The 22,842-nt window shown below is 43.1% G+C and overlaps 1 protein-coding gene across 3 annotated transcripts; it reads left to right on the top strand.

Moving 5' to 3' along the window:
• The first annotated feature begins 15 nt into the window (after nucleotides 1–15).
• Nucleotides 16–22,782, top strand: HESX1 (HESX homeobox 1). Of its 3 annotated transcripts, none has more exons than XM_059663223.1 (5): nucleotides 16–1,381; nucleotides 20,118–20,384; nucleotides 20,892–21,091; nucleotides 21,367–21,468; nucleotides 21,565–22,782. In XM_059663223.1, the coding sequence occupies exons 2-5, from the start codon at nucleotides 20,228–20,230 to the stop codon at nucleotides 21,661–21,663; spliced, it is 558 nt and encodes a 185-aa protein (XP_059519206.1). In that variant the 5' UTR covers nucleotides 16–1,381; nucleotides 20,118–20,227; the 3' UTR covers nucleotides 21,664–22,782. The 3 variants fall into 3 exon arrangements, with proteins under 3 accessions (XP_059519206.1, XP_059519205.1, XP_059519207.1); XM_059663222.1 differs by having other exon boundaries at nucleotides 20,121–20,384; XM_059663224.1 differs by lacking the exon at nucleotides 16–1,381 and having other exon boundaries at nucleotides 17,471–20,384.
• Nucleotides 22,783–22,842: the final 60 nt, after the last annotated feature.

Here is a 22,842-nt window from a genome sequence, read left to right on the forward strand (position 1 = left end):
AGGCGGTCCGGCGGGAAATCCCGCCCCTTCGGTATCCATGCCCCGCCTCCCGGCGCGCTCATTGGCTTGCGGCGACGCCTGTCAGCGCGGCGGGCTGACGGGGGGGGTTGTTGGCCTCCCCGGGCTCGGCGGCGCGCCCGGATTCCGCGGACACCCGCCGTGCGCGTTCGCGCTTGGGTGTAACTGGGGCGCCGCCTCCCATCGCCGCGCGCGCCTCGAGAACCAGAGCCTCGAGTGAGGACCACACTGGGCAGTTGGGGGCGGCTTTAGTTCTCCCTCAACATTTTCCGTCAGCGACCATGCAAGAGGCCCTGCTGCGGTTGCCTGCCTTTAGTGTCTCAAACGGAACCTTCCCGACCCTCCCCGAAGCGTCCAGCCTCCCCCTCCAGCACAACGGTGCTGGCCACCTCAGAGGCCTGTGGGATCCGAGGTCGTGTCATTCACCGGGCTTTCCCGGCTCGTTCGTGGACAGTAGATTCTACATTATTTTTCTGGACATTTGGATATCAGTTTATTCAGCTTAAAACATGTGACCTTGTCGCCAAAATCATCCATTCTTACGTGGTCTTGAAGGACTGACAAGCCACGATTTAGACGTCCATACTTCTTTAAAATCACAAATGATAACACCTTTTAAAAATCAGAATTCCCTAGTCAGTTATGTTGGTGACCGATCAGCACTTGCGTTTGGTGGGAAAGTTTTGGAAGAAGCTTTAAGTGGCTTCTTGGGCCCCTGGTTTTACCGTGCAGAAGGCGCAGGCCGCTCTCGGGACTGGATCTGGACCGGACGTGCCGCCTCCCCATCCACCTGCCTCGGCCTCACGCTGCCGGCGTGGCTCCCTGTGGCGTGAGCAGCGTTCCTCGCAGATGAAATGGCAGATCACAGCGCCGCCTGCACATCCAGCCATTCGCCCCACCAGCCCATCCCATTCTCAGTCAAGATATGCTGGGTATGAAGATGACCAATTGCCTGGCTCCGCGGGTGCGTGGGAGCAACCCAGCTCCAGCGACGGGAACGGAAGGCACTCCTTTTGCACCGAAGCTAGGTTTTCCCGCGGTCTCTGGAAGAGGGATGAAGTCAGGTTTTCAATGTTTTCCCAGGTAGACTTGCAGTGGTTCCACAGAAGTAGCCTTCCTGTTATAAACTAACGAAAAGCTCTCCCCTTGGATTGCTTTTTATCAACTGGCCACCCTCTGGAAGAGACCTTTAGTTTGTGAAAGGTGTTTGGAGTCCGGCCTTACCTCGCGCTGCTGGTTCCCAGCTGCTTGGATGTACCCACAGCACCTCCAGGTCCCAGCAGCCCGTCGGGCCTCCCCGATTTCTTTTCACTCCGGCAGCCCAGCGGCGTGCAGCCTGGCTCTACCGAGGAAGACTTGCAAGGTAAGTGACCTGCCTGGAGCAGCTGTGACTTAGATTGTAAGTGTGGGGAAAGCAAGGCAGCGGCCTTTTCTGATTGACCGGAATCGAGAGAAAGTGACCAGTGAAAACCAAGTGTGAGGAAGAAGAGTCATTCTGTGGTGGTGCTGAAGAGAGTTGGCCAGTTGGCCAAACCCAATGATTTCAGTGAAAAATTCTATTAGGGAACTGAGTGATCTGGGTGGGGTATTCTCATCAAGTTCAATGGTTTCCTCCTTTGTTATATGCATCTAAACTGTCTTTTTGTAATGGATTCTCAAGATATTATCAAGGAGGGACCAAGGAGGGACAAGGAATTCTTACCGGGTTCTGCTGATTAAAAAACGAAAAAAAAAAAAAAAACCCAAAAAACAAGTTGACATTCAATTGAATGGAGAGGCAGTTTAGTCAAATCATAAAACTAAAAAGAACCTTAACAGGCCTTCTGTTTGGATCCTGTATCTAGGCTACTGTTATATACCCTGCTCGTCCAAAAAGATTATTGTATTTTTATTTTAAAACATCTCCACAACTACAGAATTACAGCCTCCTCTGACAGCCAATTTAAGTTTAATCAACCTAGATTCTGTACACTTGACCAAACTCAGTTCCTTTTACACAGGAAATGAGGCTTGTTCAGAGAGAATGCCTCAGGGGTTACTGGAGACGCACATGTGGGGGAGCATAGTAAAAACTTCGGCCAGCTGGTTAATTTTATGGAAGGCAAGGCAGGATGAAACGACATTCACCACACACTTCTTTGAGACGTTTCATACCTGTAATTTACAATAAAAGGACATACAATCCTGTAAATAGATTTGTTAATTATTAGTCTCCTAAAATTATATTTGATCTTATAATTGGGTTTTTACATGATACTCCTTGAAGTTCTGGCCTGTGGTCTGTAATAGGAAAGAATCTAACAACACAAATGATTCTGATACTTTACTTTTCAAAATTATCCCCCTAGGTCATACAAGTCATCTGGGGAAGGTTGTTAGAATACATATTTCTCAGCACAGCTGGAAGGTTCTGATGCCAGAGGTCAGAAATGGGGTGGGAGTTACCCCACATGAGTCAAAGCAAATGATCCTCAAAGCACAAGTTGAAAAACTCCATCCAAAATGGAGAAGAACCGTTTTCCATTCCAAAATAGCCTTGTATTTCAGAAAATTTAAAGAGTCAAATAAACATTTAGGAAAAGAGTCCTAGATTCCAGCTGAGAATAGGGACAGGGGTACCATTTCCAGAATCACCTGGAAAGTAGGGGAAGCCTCATCTTCACAAATATCCCCCGAAAGAACCAATAAATCTGAAATTCTGAGGAATTCATACTCCTTTTAAAAGTATAATGTATAATGCAAATGATTCTGGATGTTAGCTAGTAGATCACTTGTTAATGGACTCACTTTAACAGATAATTGTTTCCTTAAATTTTTAAAATATAATTCTTTATTGTTGAAAGTATTACATATGATCTCTTTTTTCCCCCATTGACTCCTCCAGTTGGCCCGTCCCCTCCCCTCTGCCCCAGGCCTTCAGCACCCTATTGTCTGTGTCCGTGGGCCATGCATATATGCATACAAGTCTTTGGTTGATTACCTGCCTTCTCTCCCCACAACCCCCTCTTCCCTCCGAGATTCTGCACTCTATTCCATGCTTCCATGTCTCTGGATCCAGTCCGTTCATCAGTTTATTTTGTTACTTAGATTCCACATATGAGTGCGATCATGTGATATTTGTCTGACTATTTCACTTAGCATGATCCTCTCCAGGTCCCTCCATGCTGTCTCAAAGGGTAAGAGATTCTTCTTTTTTATTGCTGCATAGTATTCCATGGTATAAATGTACACAGCTTTTTTATCCACTCATCTACTGATGGGCCCTTGAGCTGTTTCCAGATCTTAGCTATTGTAAATTGTGCCACAATTGTGCCAAATGAACATAGCGGTGCATACATTCTTTCTGATTGGCACTTTGGGTTTCTTAGGGTATATTCCTAGAAGTGGGATTTTTTATTGATTTTTAGAGAAAGAGGAACGGGAGAGGGAGGGGGAGAGAGAGAGAGAGAGAGAGAGAGAGAGAGAGAGAGAGAGAGAGAGAAACATTGATTTATAGTTCCACTTATTCATTCATTCGTTGGTTGATTATTGTATGTGCCCTGACTGGGGATTGAACCCACAACCTTGGCATATCAGGACAATGCTCTAACCAACTGAAATACCTGGCTGGGGCTCAGTTGTTTCTTAACATACAGCTAAAATGAACCAAGAAATGAGCATATTAATTGGTAATTTGGGAAATTGAGTCATTTCCGTTCACCTTAAAACATGAGAACCAGTGGTTGAATAGGGGGAAAGCTTTGGGTCAGTGGTTGCCAAACCGCGGCTCGCGAGCCACATGCGGCTCTTTGGCCCCTTGAGTGTGGCTCTTCCACAAAATACCACGTGCGGGCGCGCATGTACAGTGCGATTGAAACTTCGTGGCCCGTGCGCAGAAGTCGGTTTTCTGCCTGGGTGAGTCTATTTTGAAGAAGTGGCGTTAGAAGAAGTGGGGGGTGTCGGTCAGTCAGGCCAGGTGATGGGAGATGCAGCGCAGGCGGGTCCCGGATACGCAGCGAGGGGGAGGTACGACCCCTTCCAACTCTCCCATCCACACTCGTCTATCTGAAACAAGTATACAAGGCCAGTGTGGATGGGAGAGTTGGAAGGGGTCGACCTCAGCGAACGTACCTCAATCAGATTGAGGACGTTTTAGCAAAGGCCAGCTTAGGAGTACCCTAATTAAGTTTATTAACAATGTACCTACCTATATAGTTTAAGTTTAAAAAATTTGGCTCTCAAAAGAAATTTCAATCGTTGTACTGTTGATATTTGGCTCTGTTGACTAATGAGTTTGCCGACCAGTGCTTTGGGCAATCTGAGGGTAAACTCAAAAGTTCTGATGAGTGGATTTCAAAAAGAGGTGGATGGGCAGCAAGAACCAACAGATTCTTCACTGTGCCACTGCAAACCACCCTCCACCTTTGACCTTGATGTTGATAATTGCTTTTGCTCTTTGCCAAACATCCTTAAAATGAAAGGCAAATTCTGTAGCTTCCACTTTCTTGGCTGTACAAAGAACTTTATTCCTGGAATAACTGTATATGCTTCTGTTTCTTTTATGGTTGCCTTGATTCCTTTTTGGAAGAAGAGGACATTACTAAATTTATTTCTTTGGCCAGGCCAAGAGCTTTGAATCAAAGCAGAGTCCTTCTCAATTCTGTGGGGAGATGGATAAAAGCCTAGGCCAGCCTAGCTATCTTTGATTCCTGGCTGTACTCTTTACTAGTTTTGTGACTTTGTGTCTCCATTCTGTCATCTGAAAAATGGGGCCTAATATAGGGAACCTACGTTATAATATTGTGAAGATGATTAATGAGTTTTCAAAATAGTCCTAAATACAATAAGCATTCAATAAAAATTAGCTTAATTTCATTATTTAATCTTAAATATTTTAATGCTTTTAAGGCAGCTTTGTTTTCTTAATTTTCCCTTTTTTCATATCTAAAGAAACCAATATTTCCTATGTTAGAAGATGGTGCTCACTCTTTTAGAGAATCCTGAAACTATTTTAAACATTACCATTACCTTTGCTAGTGTTTTATCACTTTGACTTAGGGGGTTTGTATAGCCAAAACAAAAATGTTTAAATTAATAAATGTGTATTTTGATATTCTGGAGAACAATTGTCGGTACCAAAACAGCAAAAGCTATTGTCCTGTTTTGGGGTTTTGGCGGTGAGGAGGAAGAGATGCCCTAAGTTTAAAAGACATAAGACTTAATGATACTCCTACCCCCACTAGAATTCTGGGGAAAAGGTTAGCGGAAAAGAGGTGGCCCTTAGAGAAGTCAGTATGTTTCATACTGTTTAATCATTGAAAACATTTTAATTTTTGCAGAACCACAGAGGGCAGTTAAAAAAAAAACCAATAGTGAGAATTTGAGTAAACCATGCATGGCTAGTGCAAATAAATCTCAGGGTTAATCAGCACATCCTTCCACAAGCACTAGGTGGTGCTATAAATTTAGTTTTGAGATTCAAAGTACTACCTCAAGAAATGGTTGCCTTTATTCCACAAATATTTACTATGTAATGAACAAAATATTAAAAATCTCTGTCCTGCCCTGACCAGTTTGGCTCAGTGGATAGAGCATCAGCCTGCGGACTCAAGGGTCCCAGGTTCGATTCCAGTCAAGGGCATGTACCTTGGTTGCGGGCATATCCCCAGTGGGGGTTGTGCAGGAGGCAGCTGATCGATGTTTCTCTCTCATCAATGTTTCTGACTCTCTATCCCTCTCCCTTCCTCTCTGTAAAAAATCAATAAAATATATATTTTTTTAAAAAGTCTCTGTCCTTGTGATGATGGCAAGAAGAAAGAAAAATGATAAACATAGTAATTAGAAGTATAGTATTTTAGAAAGTGGTACATGCTATAGAAAATAGAGCAGGGAAAATGAGATGAGGAGGCAGTTGCAATTTTAAATAGGCTCACCAGCGCTGAGGCCCTAAGACTTAAGGCTGGAGTGGTCTGGCTTGTTTTCAAGAATTGCATAGAGCCGAAACCGGTTTGGCTCAGTGGATAGAGTGTCGGCCTGCAGACTGAAGGGTCCCAGGTTCGATTCCGGTCAAGGGCATGTACCTGGGTTGCAGGCACATCCCCATAGGAGATGTGCAGGAGGCAGCTGATCAATGTTTCTAACTCTCTATCTCTCTCCCTTCCTCTCTGTAAAAAATCAATAAAATATATTTTTAAAAAAAGAAAAAGAATTGCATAGAGACCAAGGTGACAGGAGAGGAATGAGCCAGGAGAAGTCTGACTCTGAAGAGGGAGGAAGAAGAGGCCACATTGTATAAAACCTTGTGACCTATTGTGAGGACTTTGACTTTTACCTGGTTTTGGATAAAAATACCTTTAATAGAAGTTAAGATTTGAAAAAATGTTGATAAGAACCATAACATTTATTCCCTAGAAACAATGTTATAAATGCCAATCAGGCTCTCCCATTTCATCTACAATGATTAGATTTTTTAAGAAATGGAGACAAACCTAAGTGCCCAGGAGTGTTGTTCAATAAATTATGGTTCATCCATTTGATGTCTAGCACCAAACAACTGTAGAAGAATGAGATAGAGCTATACATACTGACATAGTGCATCATAGGGTGAGGATGGGGATAGGGGGCAGTGAACCACTAGCAGAAAAATACACATCTGACTCCATGTGGATAAAAACGTGTCTGTGTGTGTCCACCTATTTATTTGAAGGCATTTAAAAAAGACAGGAAGGAAAAGCACTAAACTGTTAGTAGTAGTAATCAGTGGGTGTGGAGTAAAAATGGGTAGAATTGGAGGAGGCTGTCATATTTAACTCTTATTAATGTGGTATTGAATGAATTTTTTTTTTAATATGTGTTGATTTTCTTTTTTTAGAGACAGAGGAAAGGAGAGGGATAGAGAGGGATAGAAATGTCTATTAGAGAGAGACATTGATTGGCTGCCTCCTGCACACCCCCTACTGAGGATCGAGTCTGCAACTCTGGCAGGTGCCCTGACTGGGAATCAAACCAGTGATCTCTAGGTTCATGGGTTGTCACTCAACCACTGAGCTGCACTGGCCAGGCTGACTGGTCCTTTTTTATGTCACTGATCTTCTCACTAAGTTCCTTGAAGTTTCCATTTATATTCCTTAAGCATCATTATAACCATTGTTTTGAATTCTGTATCTGGTAGTTTGCTTGCTTCTATTTCATTTAGTTCTTTTTCTGAAGATTTCTTCTGTTCTTTCATTTGTTTCTTTGTCTTTGCGTTTTTGCTGCTTCCCTGTGTTTTTTTCTATGTATTAGGTGGAGCTGCTATGTCTCCTAGAATTGGTAGAGTGGCCTTGTGTGATAGGTATCCTTCAGGGCCCAGTGGCTCAGCCTCACCAATCACTGAGCTAGGCACTCTAGGTGCACTCCTGTGTGGGCTGTGTGCACTGTTCTGTTGTAGTTGAGCCTTCATTGCTGTTGGCATCACTGGGAGGGATTGACTCCCAGGCCAATTGGCTGTGAGGACCACTTGCAACTACCACAGAAGAGCTGCTATAGAGGAGAGGCTTGCTTCGATGGGGCTTTGGTCCTCTCCAAATCTACCCCTTGAATGTGTTGCTAATGGATGTGGTATGGTTGTAATCGGGCTTAGCCTGAAGATGAACACTGGATGCACTGGCTCTGGGGACTCTCTGGAGGTGCAAAGTCAGCTACTTCCAGGACCACCCAGCACGAGTTATAGAGTGATCTGCAGATGGCTGCTACTTCTATTGGCCTTGGAGGTTCCCAGGAGAGACCAAGCTGTGAACCAAGGCAGGTTACTGCTAGTGCCAGGCCTGGGGCCACTTATCGTGAGGTATGGGGCACGCTAATGCCAGCTGATGCTTGTTTGAGAAATTTTAGGAAAGTCTGAAGCCTGAGCTAGGACAGGCCATTCATATGGAAAAGCCACTGCAAACAGCTTGGGTGAGACTACTAATTGGGTGGAGCAGTGTCTCAGGGAATTATCAGAGCCTGGCGAATAGTCTGGGCCAGGTTGATGGAGACTTGGATATGGCGAATGCCTGTTGGTACTGGAGCCAGGAGGTCTCAGCAAAGCAACAATGACCTCTGCCAGCACTTTTGTCTGGGACAAAACTTTCCCCCAATTCTTGCCCTGATGCCAGACAATTTAGTTCCTCCCATGTGTCCCTGGATCTTTTCAAGCTGCTGCCCAAGCGCTGGAGTTCAGAGGGAGTGAGTCTGAGTAAGTCTGTGCACCATCCCTTTAAGAGGAACTGCTTGGGACTCCAGTAGCCTGTGTCATTCAGCCACAATCCCCACTGGTTTTTACAGCCTGAAGTTATGGGACTACTCTTCCTGGCACTGGAATCCTGGCCTCAGATACCTGGTGTGGGGCTGGGACCCCTTGCTCCTCGCAGAGACCTCCGCAGCCAAAACATCCCTCCCGATTTAAAATATGCCACACGTAGGTGTCAGACCAACCCATTCTATGACTCTGCCCCTTCTATCAGTTTCAGTGTGGCTTCTTCTGTAATTCTGTACTTGTAGGACTTCCATTCAGCCTGATTTCAGGCAGTTCTGAATGATGGTGGTTCTGTGGTTTAGTTGTAATTTTGATGTGGTTGTGGGAGGATGCGAGTATCATGTTTACCAATGTCGCCATCTTGACAGGAAGCCACAAATTATTTCATGTCAATTTTTAAAATCAAGGGCCTGCTATGTGCAAAGCACCATATTTTACTGAAGACCATTTTAACTGATTTGAAAATATAAAAATATGAAACTGTGCTCTTGAGATTTATGAATAAAACCTGAAAGGTTTTTAAATGTTACAAATAAAGTGAACCTTTATTTAATATCTCCTATGTGACAGGTACTGTGAGAGGTGCTGGGAAAGATAGAAGAGTGTATGAAAGAGCCTGAACTCTTCTAAACCTTGTAATCACTGGGAAAGATACCTTTTGTCACAAGTAACAACAATGGAACAACAGAGTCCCACAGATGTGAATTGTTTAGCAGGACTTAGGATTTTTAAATTTCAAGCTCAGATTTTTAAAGTGAATCTGCATCTCACTTTTATTAAATTTTCATTACAGAATGCCAGATTGTTTTCTAATTTGTGCATTACCCTGGAGTGATGTATAACTGGTTCATAGAAAACTAGGAGTACCTTCACACACAGAGCTAGAGGGGAGGGAGGTTGGAGGAATGGGTGAAAAAGGTGAAGAGATTAAGAAGTACAAATTGCTAGTTACAAAATAATCACAGGGATATAGAGTACAGCAAAGGGAATATAGTCAATAATCTACATATATAAAAGCCTAAGTGACCAGAACGACCGGAACAACTGGTCTCTATGATGTGCACTGACCATCGGGGCAGACGCTCAACACAGGAGCTGCCCCCTGGTGACCAGTGAGCTCCCACTGCCAACCTCCCCTAGCCGGCCAACCTACCGCGTTCTCTCCCCCCAGCCAGCAGGCCCCGATCACCCGATAGGAGCAGGGCCCCAGGCTTGGATGGGAACTGGGAGTGGCTGATGGCTGACGTGGCCCCTTTCCCAGGGGGGTCGAGGGCTGGCACCTTCCTTGGGGCCGGCAGTCAACCTCCCATGCCCCGTCCCTTCCCCCAGCCAGCAGGCCTCAATTGGCCTGCTGCCCGCCCGTCTCGGTGGCAGCAGGGCAGCAAGCAAAGGAGGAGTGAAGGAGGAGGGAATGGAGGAGGAGGGAACTGCGTGGTGGCGGAGCACCAACAATAGCAGAGTTGGCGTCTGGCATCCATTCCTTCCACGCCCAGCCCAGTGACCGTCGCCTCCTCTCCAGCCTGGCCCTGATTGGCCTAGCTCTGATCGTCCATGGTCCCCAGCCAGGCCTAGGGACCCCACCCATGCACAAATATTGTGCACCAGGTCTCTAGTCTATAATAATAAAAGCGTAATATGCAAATCGACCAAACGACCAAACAGCAGAATGACCATCTGGATGACCTTCCAGACGACCACACTATGACATGCACTGGCACCAGGCCAGCCAAGTTGGGTGCAATGCGATTGGTTGGGGGACCCCGCCATCACCCCACAATCACCCTGCAGAGGGAGGCCCAGGCCACCCTCTGTGGGGTGATCGATAAGGGGGCTCCACAATTGATTGCCCTACAGAGGGAGGCCCAGGCCACCGGCCAGCGGGCAATCAATCGGGGGTCAGGGGGTGTGCTCCACAATCGCCCCAAAGAGGGAGGCCAAGGCTACCCAGCAGGTGGCCATGCGGCAGGTGGGCGGGGCCTCCCTCTGCGGGGAGATCGATCTGGGGGCCCCGTGATCAATCACCCCACAGAAGGAGTCCCAGGCCACCAGCCAGTGACGCTGTGGCAGGTGTGTGGGGCCGGCCAGTGATCATCCCGCAGAGGGAGGCCTAGTCCAGCCAAGCCTGTCACTTGCAGAGGGAGGCAACCAGTGGCGGGGGGTGGGGGGAGCAGCACCGCACAGATGGCAAGCAGTGACAGGGGCGGGGCCAGCTGCCGGCAGCCAGGGGAAGGAAAGCCTGGATAGGTCCTGATCGCCCGCCAGGCCTAAGGACCCTACCCGGGGAGTCCTGGATTGTGAGAGGGCGCAGGCCAGGCTGATGGACAATCCCCCCCTCGCCCCCCCGCACGAATTTTGTGTACCGGGCCTCTAGTATTGTAATAACTATGTATGGTGCCAGGAGGGTACTGGAAGTATCAGGGGGAACACTGTAAAGTATATAACTGTCTAACCACTATGTTGTACACCTGAAACCTGAAATTAATACAAAATAATATTGAGTGTAAACTTAATTGAAAAATAAAAAAATTTTTAAAACAATGGCAACAATAGTAAACCCACAGCAGTTACATTGTCTGTCCAGTTTGCAGATGTCTTCTTCCTAATCCCATCCATCCATCCATTTGTTTGTTCACTCATTTAACAAATATTCATTAAATATCTACTTTGACATTGTTCTAGGAGACACTGAATGTATAACAGTAAAAAATAAATTTTTATTTTCAAAAACACATTTAACATTTAAAAATGTTAGTCTCAAATAGGACAGTGTAATTCCTATGCAAAAATAAAGTACAAGTGTCATTAGAGCTTTGCTTTTTGCATTTCTATCTTATGCTCACAGATTGTGAGCATAATAATTATATGGCTGATTTATTTAAAAAAATCTCTGCCAAAACACCTAAGACATTGGGCATTTTTCCTGATGTTAATGATTTGGGATTTAATTGTAATACACAATTAAAAAATAACTGATAAAAACCTGGGTGGATTTAGAAGTTATAAAACAAAACATAAACCTCTAAATTTTTACTTATACATGTAGATGTTTATAATACAGACTGTACAATTTTATGATTCCTAAAATATCTTCATTGTCAATTGTCAAACTTTTGTTTCTCATATCAAAATAACTGTTAAAAGTTATTGAGGATAAATCATTTGCGAGGTTTCACAACCTTTTTCTTAACTGATCAGTACACTTTATATTATGAGATCGTTGGTGAGGATATTACAGTGGTTGTTATTTGATAATGTCTATAAAATAGGGAATTTCCAAACAGAAAATCCAAGTCAAGACTCTGCCACTTGCTAGCTGGTGACTTCTGTAAATTACAACTGAACTCTCAGTTTCTGTTTTCTCAGCTACATATAGTGGAGGATTTGTGAAAGGATTCAATACATATATGTTAAAATGCTTTAGAAGCTATAAAGCAATATAGATAAATAACATTTATTAGAAACCGACTGTAGATATTACATTAATGGTGAAACACTGTTCTCATGTGAGGAACAAAAGAACAGTGTCTGTTTTCATCATCACTATTTTCAACGTTTTTCTATACTTGTAGACCAGCATTGCCCAACTGAACTTTCTGCAGTGATGGAAATGTTCTCTGTCTATGCTGGCCACATGTGGGCTAACTAAATTTAAATAAATTTAAGGTTTAGTTCCTCAGTTGCACTAGCCACATTTCAAGTGCTCATTAGCCACATGTGACTTGTGGCTACCATATTAGGTAGTGCAGATATAGGACATTTCCATTATCTTAGAAAACTCCATTGCATTAGAAGTTCTGTTGGTCTGCAATTACAGATTAACTAGAGGCCCGATGCACAAAATTTGCACAAAGGGCTCAGCCATCACAGCCGCAGTGGCTGCCTCGGCACTTGCAGCCTGGACTTTGTCCGGAAGGTCATCCAGAGGGATGTCTGAAGGTCGTTCAGCTGTCCAGTCTAATTAGCATATTACGCTTTTATTATTATAGATGTTTAATGTTAATCACATATCTATCCATCCATCCATCCATCCATCTTATTTATTTTTTATTTTAAAGTTGCAGACATCAACAACTTTTCCCTTAAGCTCATCAGCATGCATATCATTAACTATAATTCAATACTTGCTTATACTTTAATAGATAAAATTTTACATACAGTGAAGAGTACCAATCAATGAGAATTGACAAATGTATACATCTGTGTAATCCAAACTCCAGCAAGATATAAAATATTACCATTACCCCCCAAGTCTCCTCATTCTTCCCATTTAGTCTCCACCTCCATTCACACCTTTTGATTTTTTTCAATATAAACTCATTTTGTGCATTTTAGAACATTACATAAGTGACATTATACTTTTTAATAAATTTATTTTATAGATTTTTAAGATTTTTCTATGTAAACAATCATGTCATCTGTGAATAGAGACAGTTTACTTCCATTCTAATCTATATGACTTTTATTTCTTTTCCTTGCCTCATTGCACTGCCTTAGATCCAATATAATGTTAAATAGAAATGCTTAAAGTAAACATCCTTGCCTTGTAACTAATCCTAGGGAGAAAGCATTCAATATTTCACTATTAAATATATGTTACCTGATTATTTCTATGGATGCCCTTTATCAAATTAAGGAAGTTACTTCTAATCCTAATTTGCTGAAAGATTTTTTTAAGTCATGAATATTTTTCTGCATCAGTTAATGTGATCACAGCTTTTTTTCTGTCAGCATGATGGATGACATTGATTGATTTTTAAATATTAAACTTGCCTTTCTGGGAAAAGTCCCACTTACTCATAATACATTATCCTCTGTGTATGTTTCTACACTCAATTTGCTAATATTTTAAGGAATAAAAAAAGTCTGTGTTCTTAAAGGATATTTATGTATAATTTGTTTTGTTATCAGGCCTTATAAAACAGATTTAGAAAGGACCCATTCCATTTTCTGAAACAGTTTGTATAAGACTGGTATTGTTTAAGACTGCTCTTTAAATATTTGATAAATTTCATCAGTGAACTTGGGAAAGAATTTGATAATCAATTTTCTTTCTTTCTTTATTTTAATCCTCACCAAGGATATTTTTTTCATTGATTTTGAGACAAAGTGGAAGTGAGGGAGAGGGGGCATGGAGAGAGAGAGAGAAACATCCACATGAGAGAGACTCATTGATTTCTTGCCTCCCACACACACCCCAGGGATAGAACCTGCAACCGAGGTATGTGCCCTTGACCAGGAATTGAACCCACAACCCTTCGGTCCACGGGCCTACGTTCTAACCAGTGAGCCAAACCGGCCAGGGCCAATATTTTCTATTGTATCTTATCTTAGTTTTGGTAATCCTAGCTTTTAAAGATACTTATTTTATGCAAGTTATTGAATTTATTGGTATAAAGTTGTTCATAATCCTTTATCTATTTAATGTCTGTGGTCTCTGTAATGGTAACACCTCTTTATTCCTAATATTGGTAGCTTGTGTTCTTTTGTTCTTGATCAATCTGTCTCCAAGTTTATTAACCTTGATTAGAAATTTAGAACTTTCAGCCCTAATTCCTAACCTCAGGGGAGGTGAGAGGGGCTAGATTGAGGTCAATCACCAATAGCCAATGATTTAAACAATGGTGCTTACATAATGAAACCTCCACAAAACTGGGTTCAAAGAGCTTCCTGATTGCTGAACACATTGAGGTGCTAGGAGGGTAGGGTGGTGGCTCAGAGAGCTTCCTTCCCCCATACCTTGCCCTATGCATCTCTCCTATTTGGCTGTTTCTGAGTTATTATCCTATCTAATAAAAGAGAAACATGGTAATTGGCGTACGACCGCTACCCTTCCCATTGGCTAATCAGGGCAATATGCAAATTAACTGCCAGCCAAGATGGCGGCCTGCAGCCAGGCAGCTTGAAACTAACATGAGGCTTGCTTGCTTCAGTGACGGAGGACTCCAACGTTCCCCACCTGCCGCTGCAGGCCTCTGAGCTGCAACTCTAAGCAACTATGTAACAAATATAGAAGCTAAACAAAACCCCAGAAACCTGCTTTAGTCCGCTGTGCTTCAGCCAGCAGGATCGCAACATTGTAAACAAAGGCCAGAAACCTGGTTTCAGCAGCGGAGGCCTAAGAGCTGGAGCCAAGCCTCAAAGCTAAAGCTGCCCAGAAGAAAAAAGAAAAAAGAAGAAAAAAAGAAGCGGTTGGGAGCTTCAGTCACCCGCAAGCCTGAAAACAGCCATCATCCCCTCACCCAGGCTGGCCAGGCACCCCAGTGGGGACCTCCACCCTGAAGGATGTGTGACCAGCTGCAAACAGCCATCATCCCCTCACCCAGGCTGGCCAGGCACCCCAGTGGGGACCCCCACCCTGATCCAGGACACCCTTCAGGGCAAACCAGCCGGCACCTACCCGTGCACCAGGCCTCTACCCTATATAGTAAAAGGGTAATATGCCTCCCAGCACCAGGATCAGCAGAGCCGTGAGGCTTCCTGGCACCGGGATCAGTGTGACAGGGGGCAACGCCCAAACCCCCTGATCGCCCTGCGGCTCTGTTTGTGACAGGGGGCGGGGCCAAAACCTCCCTATCCGCCCTGCTCTGTTCGTGACAGGGGAAGGCGCCCCAACCCCCTGATAAGCCATGCTCTGTGCCTGATAGGGGGAGCACCCCAACATCCTGATCGCCCTGCGGCTCTGTGACAGGGTCTGGCGCCCCACCCCCCACCCCCCACAGGCCCTGCTCTGTGTGTGACGGGGTAGAGCCATAACCTCCCCATCGGCCCTGCCCTGAGTGTGAGAGTGGTGGCACCCCAACGCCCTGATGGGCCCTGCTCTGTGGGTGATAGAAGGTGGCGCCCCAACCCCCTGATGGGCCCTGCTCTGTGCATGACAGGGGACAGCGCCCCAACCCCCTGATGGGCACTGCTCTGTGGATGATGGGATGGCACCGCAACCTCCCCATCAACCCTACCTTGAGTGTGACAGGGGGCGGTGCCCCAACCCCCCAATCGGCCCTACCCTGAGCGTGACTGAGGGTGGCATCGCAACCTCCCGATCCGCCCTGCTCTGTGCATGACAGGGGGTGGCGCCCCAACTCCCCAATCGGCCCTGCTCTGAGCCTGACCAGGGGCTGCACCTAGGGATTGGGCCTGCCCTCTGCCACCCAGGAGCAGGCCTAAGCCAGCAGGTCGTTATCTCCCGAGGGGTCCCAGACTGCGAGAGGGCACAGGCCAGACTGAGGGACCCCTCCCCCCCCCCCGAGTGCACAAATTTTTGTGCACCGGGCCTCTAGTCCTTTATAATAAAACAAGAAACATAAGTAAAGTACCTCCTGAGTTTTGGAAGCCATTCTAGCACATAACTGAACCTAAGGAGGGCTCATGGAAAGCCTGGATTTATGGCCAGTTGGTCAGAAGTACAAGTGGCCACCTAGGATTTGTGACTGGTTTCTGAAGTGCATGCAGTTTTGTGGGACTGAACCTGTGGGGTTTGTGTTAACTCCTGGTAGTTAGTGTCAGAATTGAATTGAATTGTAGGGCACCCAGTTGTTGTCTGCAGAGAATTGGAGAATTATTTGGAATGGAAAACCCATATACATTTCATGTCAGAAGTTTTGTGAGTAAAACCTGCTCCGACACCCTGGTCAGTGTTGCTAAGTGGTTAGAGCATTGCATTGAAGGGTTCATTTCCCAGTCAGCACATACCTGGTGGGAGGCAACCAATCAATGTGTCTCCCACCTCTCTCTCTCTCTCTCTCTCTCTCTCTCTCTCTCTCTCTCTCTCTCTCTCTCCCTCCCCCCTTCTCCCCCTACTCCTCCCCCTACTCCTTTTCCTACTCCTTCTCTCCCTCCCTCCCTTTCACTCTCTCTAAAAATCAATGGAAAAAGTATTCTCAGGTTAGGATTAAGAGGGGGGAAAAAGCCGAAACCGGTTTGGCTCAGTGGATAGAGCCTTGGCCTGCGGACTGAAAGGTCCCAGGTTCGATTCCGGTCAAGGGCATGTGCCTGGGTTGCGGGCATATCCCCAGTAGGAGATGTGCAGGAGGCAGCTGGTCGATGTTTCTCTCTCATCGATGTTTCTAACTCTCTATCTCTCTCCCTTCCTCTCTGTAAAAAATCAATAAAATATATTAAAAAAAAAAAAAAAAAAAAGAGGGGGGAAAAAAACTGCTCAGACTATCCTGTCAGTCCCAGCTTAAAATGCTACCCTGGCTTCCCCTTGCACTTGAATTCATTACCATGATTTTTATAAAAGCCATCCATTATCGAGCCCAGCCTGGTTCTCCAAATAATAGCATCTGGTACCACTCACTTCCCTTTGGCTATTGCCTTTTCTTTCTCAAATATTCCAGTGCTTTCAGCTGCAAAACCTTTGTACTTGCTGTTTCCTAAACTGAATGTTCTTTCTCAATATCTTGGCATGCTGACTTTCTCTCATCCTCAGCATCAGCTAAGATATTACCTCCTTAGGGAGGCCTGCCCAACTGTTATACTTAAAGACCTTCTCCCTACCTACCTATCCACCCACCCCTGTTAAGTTTCATCACCATCACCTTGTTTTATTCCTTTTTTTTTTTAAATATATTTTATTGATTTTTTACAGAGAGGAAAGGAGAGAGACAGAGTCAGAAACATCAATGAGAGAGAAACACCGATCAGCTGCCTCCTGCACATCTCCTACTGGGGATGTGCCCGCAACCCAGGTACATGCCCTTGACCGGAATCGAACCTGGGACCTTTCAGTCCGCAGGCCGACGCTCTATCCACTGAGCCAAACCGGTTTCAGCTGTTTATTCCTTTTAATGAGTTTATCACTCTCTGATTACCTTGTATTGTTCAACACTGATCTCTAGTATCTAGAATTGTATCTGGCACATATTAAGTGCTCTATAAAAATCTGTTGAGTGAATACTTGTACATATGAGAAAACATTTACCCCCATTTTCAGAGAAATTCTTTCCTACCTTTGATTTTTATCAACTCATCTATATATAAACTGGTATTATGTAAATCCAGATAAAATCAACTCAAGACAAATAAAAATATTGGAATGTCCTCTTGATACAGAAGAAATTGGGGACTGGAGTGACTCCAGCATGTGCTATAACATCCTTTCAACTTGCACCTCTGAGGCAGTACTCTGTGGGGGGCACTACTCAGAGTTTCAGCGAGGCTTTTCCCACCTTATGAGCTGTTGACCCAGCTTACCTGGCTCACCTGCTTTTTTTTTTCATTCTTCTAATTAATGTATAAATTTATTTATTTATATACTATTGTTCGTTACCTCTCTTTCCACCTCTACCTTACCCAGCACCATGGTGAGCTTCATGAGGGCACGAATCCTATTCTATTTATTCTGGTACTGAGTAGGTACTCAACCAATTGTTGAATGAGTGGATGAATGAATGAATGTTTCAGAGAGAAAGGAATCTGGGGGGCATGAAGTCTCTCTTACTCCAAGTCTTCCCAGATTAACTTCACCCCCATTTTCGTACAGCCTATCTACTATAGGTAAAACCTCCATGCGGTATAAAGTTTACTAGTTTATTCATTCTTGAAAGGTTCAAGTCAGTGGTGCCGGACAGGCTAAGTAGCCTTCTCAGATGGCGAATAAAGAAAAATTGAATTTATTTAAGGAAAAGGTGTTGGTTGATGGAGATATCCAAAGGGAAGTGGTACACAGCACTGAGCCAAAGGGTATTGGGTCCATGACGGCAGCAAAAATACACTTAGGACAGTGAAACAAGGAAGGTCATAAAAGAAGCAACAGGGAAGCTTAGCCTGGGCTGCTTGGACTCACTGAAAAGTCAGAGGAAAGGGGGCCTTGGAGACAGGGTCAGGAGGGTAGCCTGGGACGAGCTGCTGCTGTCCATTGCTCTCCTGGTTGCAAGTCTCATGGGCTCCCTTAGAGGTTAGGAGATGCGTGCCTGTGGGGGAAGAAGAGAGGGATAGGGGAGTGCCCACTGGGTCCTTTGTCCTGAGCATTTATCTCTCTCTCTTGCAGGTGGAAATCTTAGGGGAGGTCTCAGGGAGGATCTCAATAGAATATTCATCAGCTCTCCGGGTGTGCTCTTCAGGGTCGTGGTCTCCACTGTTTGGTCTGTGCCAGGGCAGGGCGTCATTTCACAGTCAATGAGCGGGTGCTGAGGTCAGCCCCAGCGTCACTTGTCTGGTTTTGCTACTTTTTTGGGCCTGGAGCTGAAATACAACTGAAGCCTAGATGTTGTGTTTAGGGAGGAAAAGGTCAGGGGTCTAAACTTCACGACCAAGGATGTGTGAGGGGAAGATGTTACCTTGGAGCAAGGCTCTTGTTTTGTCCCTTGTAAGGCATTGGCTTTCTGTACTTGGGCCATGGTCCTTGCTCTGCTCACATCTGTCTAGCAGTTGTCAGCATGGCTTTACTTGTATATCTGCACACCATCTTACATGTGCCTGTTGATGTTTTATATGTGAATCTTTTGTTCACTCTAGAGCAGGGGTCCTCAAACTTTTTAAACAGGGGGCCAGTTCACTATCCCTCAGACCATTGGAGGGCCGGACTATAGTTTAAAAAAAAAAAACTATGAACAAATTCCTATGCACACTGCACATATCTTATTTTGAAGTAAAAAAACAAAACGGGAACAAATACAATATTTGTATTTGCATGTGGCCCGCGGGCCATAGTTTGAGGACCCCTGCTCTAGAGCTTGCATAGGAGAATTTGGCATAATGTTTATGACATCATGAGGGGATAAAATCTGATGAGTTTGAGTTCCATCCTGTAAAGGCTATTTCCTCTATGAGCAGACTATTTTTCCTGAAGAAAAGTCCAGGAGTTGTTTAAAAGCATGATAAAGCTGACCATCAGGAAGGGACTGGGAGAAGAGCTACAGCAGAGCACAGAACTAAAAGTACCGTACCTTTTGCAGGGAGTGGCCACTTCAAAATCTTCCCAACTAGCAGCTATATTCTTCTCTTAATTTCAGTTTTTCTTAAGATTACAAATTTAAAACATTCTGTTCTTGGTTATTTTTCACAAACCTATTGTCTTCATGGAAACCCCCCAATCCCTCAGAGGGAAATTTTTCTTTTAAAAAAGACAGTACACTATGTTCTTTTCTTTGAAATAACTATGGTGAGAGAAATCCTTCCCTTTAAGTTGAAGCCATGCTTTTAAATTGCTTGAAGATAGTTACATATGAATCTTTATATAAATTTCTATCTCTCGCATTTAAAACAAAAGATGAAAGAAGGAAATTTTCTCATTAATTATTTAAAATACTTGGTGCAACTGTTTCTTATGAATTAATTAAGGCACTTGGAAGACAATTACACTCAGCGTTAATAACTTTGCCAACCTTTTCCAGTATGCTGCACTCCAAATACTATTGTGCTTTCATTGACAACATTTACTATTACATATGCATATGAAAAACAGGAATTTTCATCAGAATTACCGTAATAGCATTAAGAGATTATTACTTTTTCCAATTTCTTTGGAAGGAAATTCACTTAAATTAGATTATTTATTACTTGACTGCTTTCCTATCTTGCCTGTATGTTTAGGTAACTGGAGTCCATGAAAGTATAAACTTCAGAATAAAAGCATGATTTTATGCATTAATGGTTTCAAATAAAAGAGGAGTGCTAGTTTGTGCATCACTTCTTTTGAGAAAGTTAAGTCTGTGTTCTGCTTAGGAGAGATAACACATTTTGTCCCTGTAGGTGGGCCCCCTGGCGTAGCCATTAGTTGCTAATTACTTTGCAAACAAATAAACAATTAACTCCTCAAGCTGCTGACCGGGTGTTCATTGACTTGCTAAAACTTTCTAAGACAGGATTTTAATTAGTGACATTCTAAATCCAGCCCCCTTGTCAGCAGAGCCCTAACGTGACCTGCAGGAAGATCACTGCCCTGTACGTGTGGGGCAGAGCCAGGCAAGAGGTGCACAGAGGCCAGAGCTGCCGACCTGTGCAGCCCACGGGAGGATGTCTCCTAGCCTTCAGGAGGGCGCTCGGCTTGGGGAAAGCAAACCCTCGCCCTGCTCCTTTTCAATTGAGAGCATTTTAGGACTGGACCAGAAGAAAGACAGTGTTCCATCCATGAAACCCCACCGGCCTTGGGCAGACACCTGCAGCTCCTCAGGTATGCTTAATTTTTAAACTCTTTTTTTTCTTTTGCACTGTTTAATCTGGCCTTTAATTTTATATTACCTAGAGTTAAAAAGAAACTGCAGTTTCATCCAGTTACATAACTAAAGTATCTAGGACTTTTCATATCTCCAGCTGAGTCCTATGGGAAATAAAAAGACTATCAGCCTTGAATCCAGTGGGTATAGTGTTCACTCCCAGGAAAGGCCATGCACCTGCAGATCTCTGTGTTTATTTGACACGTCAGATATTCTAAGTCTTTTTTCACTGAAAAATAAGTGACATTCAGAGACCAAAAGGTCCTCTCTCGCCAAGGCAGGATTTTCATTTTGATTTGCTTTTTGGTTTTGGTTGATGAGAGGTCAAGTCTCTTGTGAAACGCAGAAGAATGTCACTAGAAAAATTAAAGTCAAGTTCCTGAAATTCTTATAGAACTTTGTTGAATGTAGGATTGGACTTCTAAGATGGACTTCTAAGATTGGGCTTCTTTTTCTGTTTTTAGAGAAAGATGTTAACCTATATCTACATGTCCCAAGCCTTCCAAATGGGATTTTATTCTCTTGTACTGGTGATCACCCAGTGCCAGAAGAAAGAGTTATGAAATATGAAAGTTACTTTTCAACCTCAGAAAGACTATCTTTGAAAAGAGAGTTGAGTTGGTATAGAGGCAGAAGACCAAGAACTGCTTTTACTCAAAACCAGGTAGGAAGTTTTTTCAACTAATAATAATACAAAGACTTAAATTGACTCCCTGTTGAGCAAAAGCCCATTCACTTTGGGATTTCAATTTAGGCGTTATTAATAAAACAACAGAATGTATCATTTTTAACAGTTTGTGTGTAGTCATTTTTTTAAAAAAGACATACAAAATAATTGTCCAAGATTTAAATGAAATTATTTTGCTATACAAATTAAAGTCCATTTTATAATGACATTCCAAGAAGCAACATTTTAAATAACTATTTCCTTATTCTTAGATTGAAGTGTTGGAAAATGTCTTCAGAGTAAACTGCTATCCTGGCATTGATATCAGAGAAGACTTAGCTCGAAAATTGAATCTAGAGGAAGACAGAATCCAGGTAATTTTCAAATTTAGTTGTTATTCCTGATGATTGAAATGTTAAGAATAATGGAATAATGTTTCTGAGATCTATTTTATTTCTTCTTAATTTTAGATATGGTTCCAAAATCGGCGTGCCAAACTGAGGAGGTCTCACAGAGAATCACAGTTTCTAATGGTGAAGAAAAACTTCAACACAAATCTCTTGGAATAGATAGAAAACTAAACTTGTGAAGTTATCTTCCAATTGCAGAACACGAAGAACCAATGGAAATATCAAGTTTTTTAAATGTGATGTTTTCTTTTCTGCATTTAATCTGAACATTGTCACTGAAAATATATTGTAAATAATTACTATATCATGGTACCTGTTATACTTGGGCACTTTTAAATATAGTAAAGGCCTTTTCTATATATTTTAATAAACATTTTCAGAAACAGCCAGCTATTTTTTTCAGTGAGCAAATTTAATGTAATAAATTAGTTTGCTAAAATCAGTAAACTCGTGACTAAGTGGCTCCACAAACTGTATTCTGTACATTTACAAAATAATTCAAGTAAAATCATCTGTAGAATGGCACAAAGGTGTGACTTGTTTCAATTAGTTTCCTTCAAATGCATTTGAAGCGTGATTATGCTTTAATAGATGATCAAATATGATTTATTCATAAATCTTATTTTCTCTTGATTTCTGGCATGAATCAGTGAAAATTTTTCACCATATAGCAATACAAATCCTTACAGAATGCCAGTTTCAGTTTTTTAAAAAAGCACAGTCATTATACCAAAGTAGAAATATAAAAGTATCAGTTGTCATATTCATACCATTGCACAAAAGAATTGAGCTGCAAGTAAATGCAAATTTTAAAATATTTTTCTAATTCATGTAATGCTGTACTTTAATTTCATTCCTTAAAGTGATAATGAACATGTGGCTTATATCTATTTCTAGTGTAGCGATTTCCAATTGGCTGTATATTTTGTTACAGTGATATGTTGACTGAGAAGGTGGGATGAGACCTACCTTGCGTATGTACTCTGGCATACTTGTTGGAAATAATCAGGGCGCTTTCTGAGACAAAAACTATGTATTTTCTTTGCATTTGCCATTGTACCTGTCAATTAAAGATGCAAATAGGATTAAATAGCATCCCAAGAAAGGAGTCTTACCACTGAAAATCTGGGTATTTGTTTTCCACTTAATTAATGGAAGGCCAAAGTGGGTGTTCTTTTTGAAATGTTAGCTTGAGGGCTCTGACTTTGTCTCCTAAAAGCCTATTTCAACTTTGCCCCTTTGAACTGAATTCTTCCTTGTTTCCCTTTTCTTTCTTTCCTATTCCTCTGTCCTTTTCTGTCCAGTGATAGCCAAAGTAGAAGGTTCTTATTGAACTTT

Source organism: Myotis daubentonii, chromosome 14, assembly GCF_963259705.1.
Source record: "Myotis daubentonii chromosome 14, mMyoDau2.1, whole genome shotgun sequence".
Classification (NCBI taxonomy): Eukaryota; Metazoa; Chordata; class Mammalia; order Chiroptera; family Vespertilionidae; genus Myotis; species Myotis daubentonii.

Excerpts from the sequence above, each read along its gene's own strand:
- HESX1 (XM_059663223.1), top strand. The coding sequence starts at position 20,228 with ATGTCTCCTAGCCTTCAGGAGGGCGCTCGGCTTGGGGAAAGCAAACCC. Across the intron at positions 21,092-21,366 it reads CTGCTTTTACTCAAAACCAG|ATTGAAGTGTTGGAAAATGT; the intron begins GTAGGAAGTTTT and ends CCTTATTCTTAG. Across the intron at positions 21,469-21,564 it reads TAGAGGAAGACAGAATCCAG|ATATGGTTCCAAAATCGGCG; the intron begins GTAATTTTCAAA and ends TCTTAATTTTAG.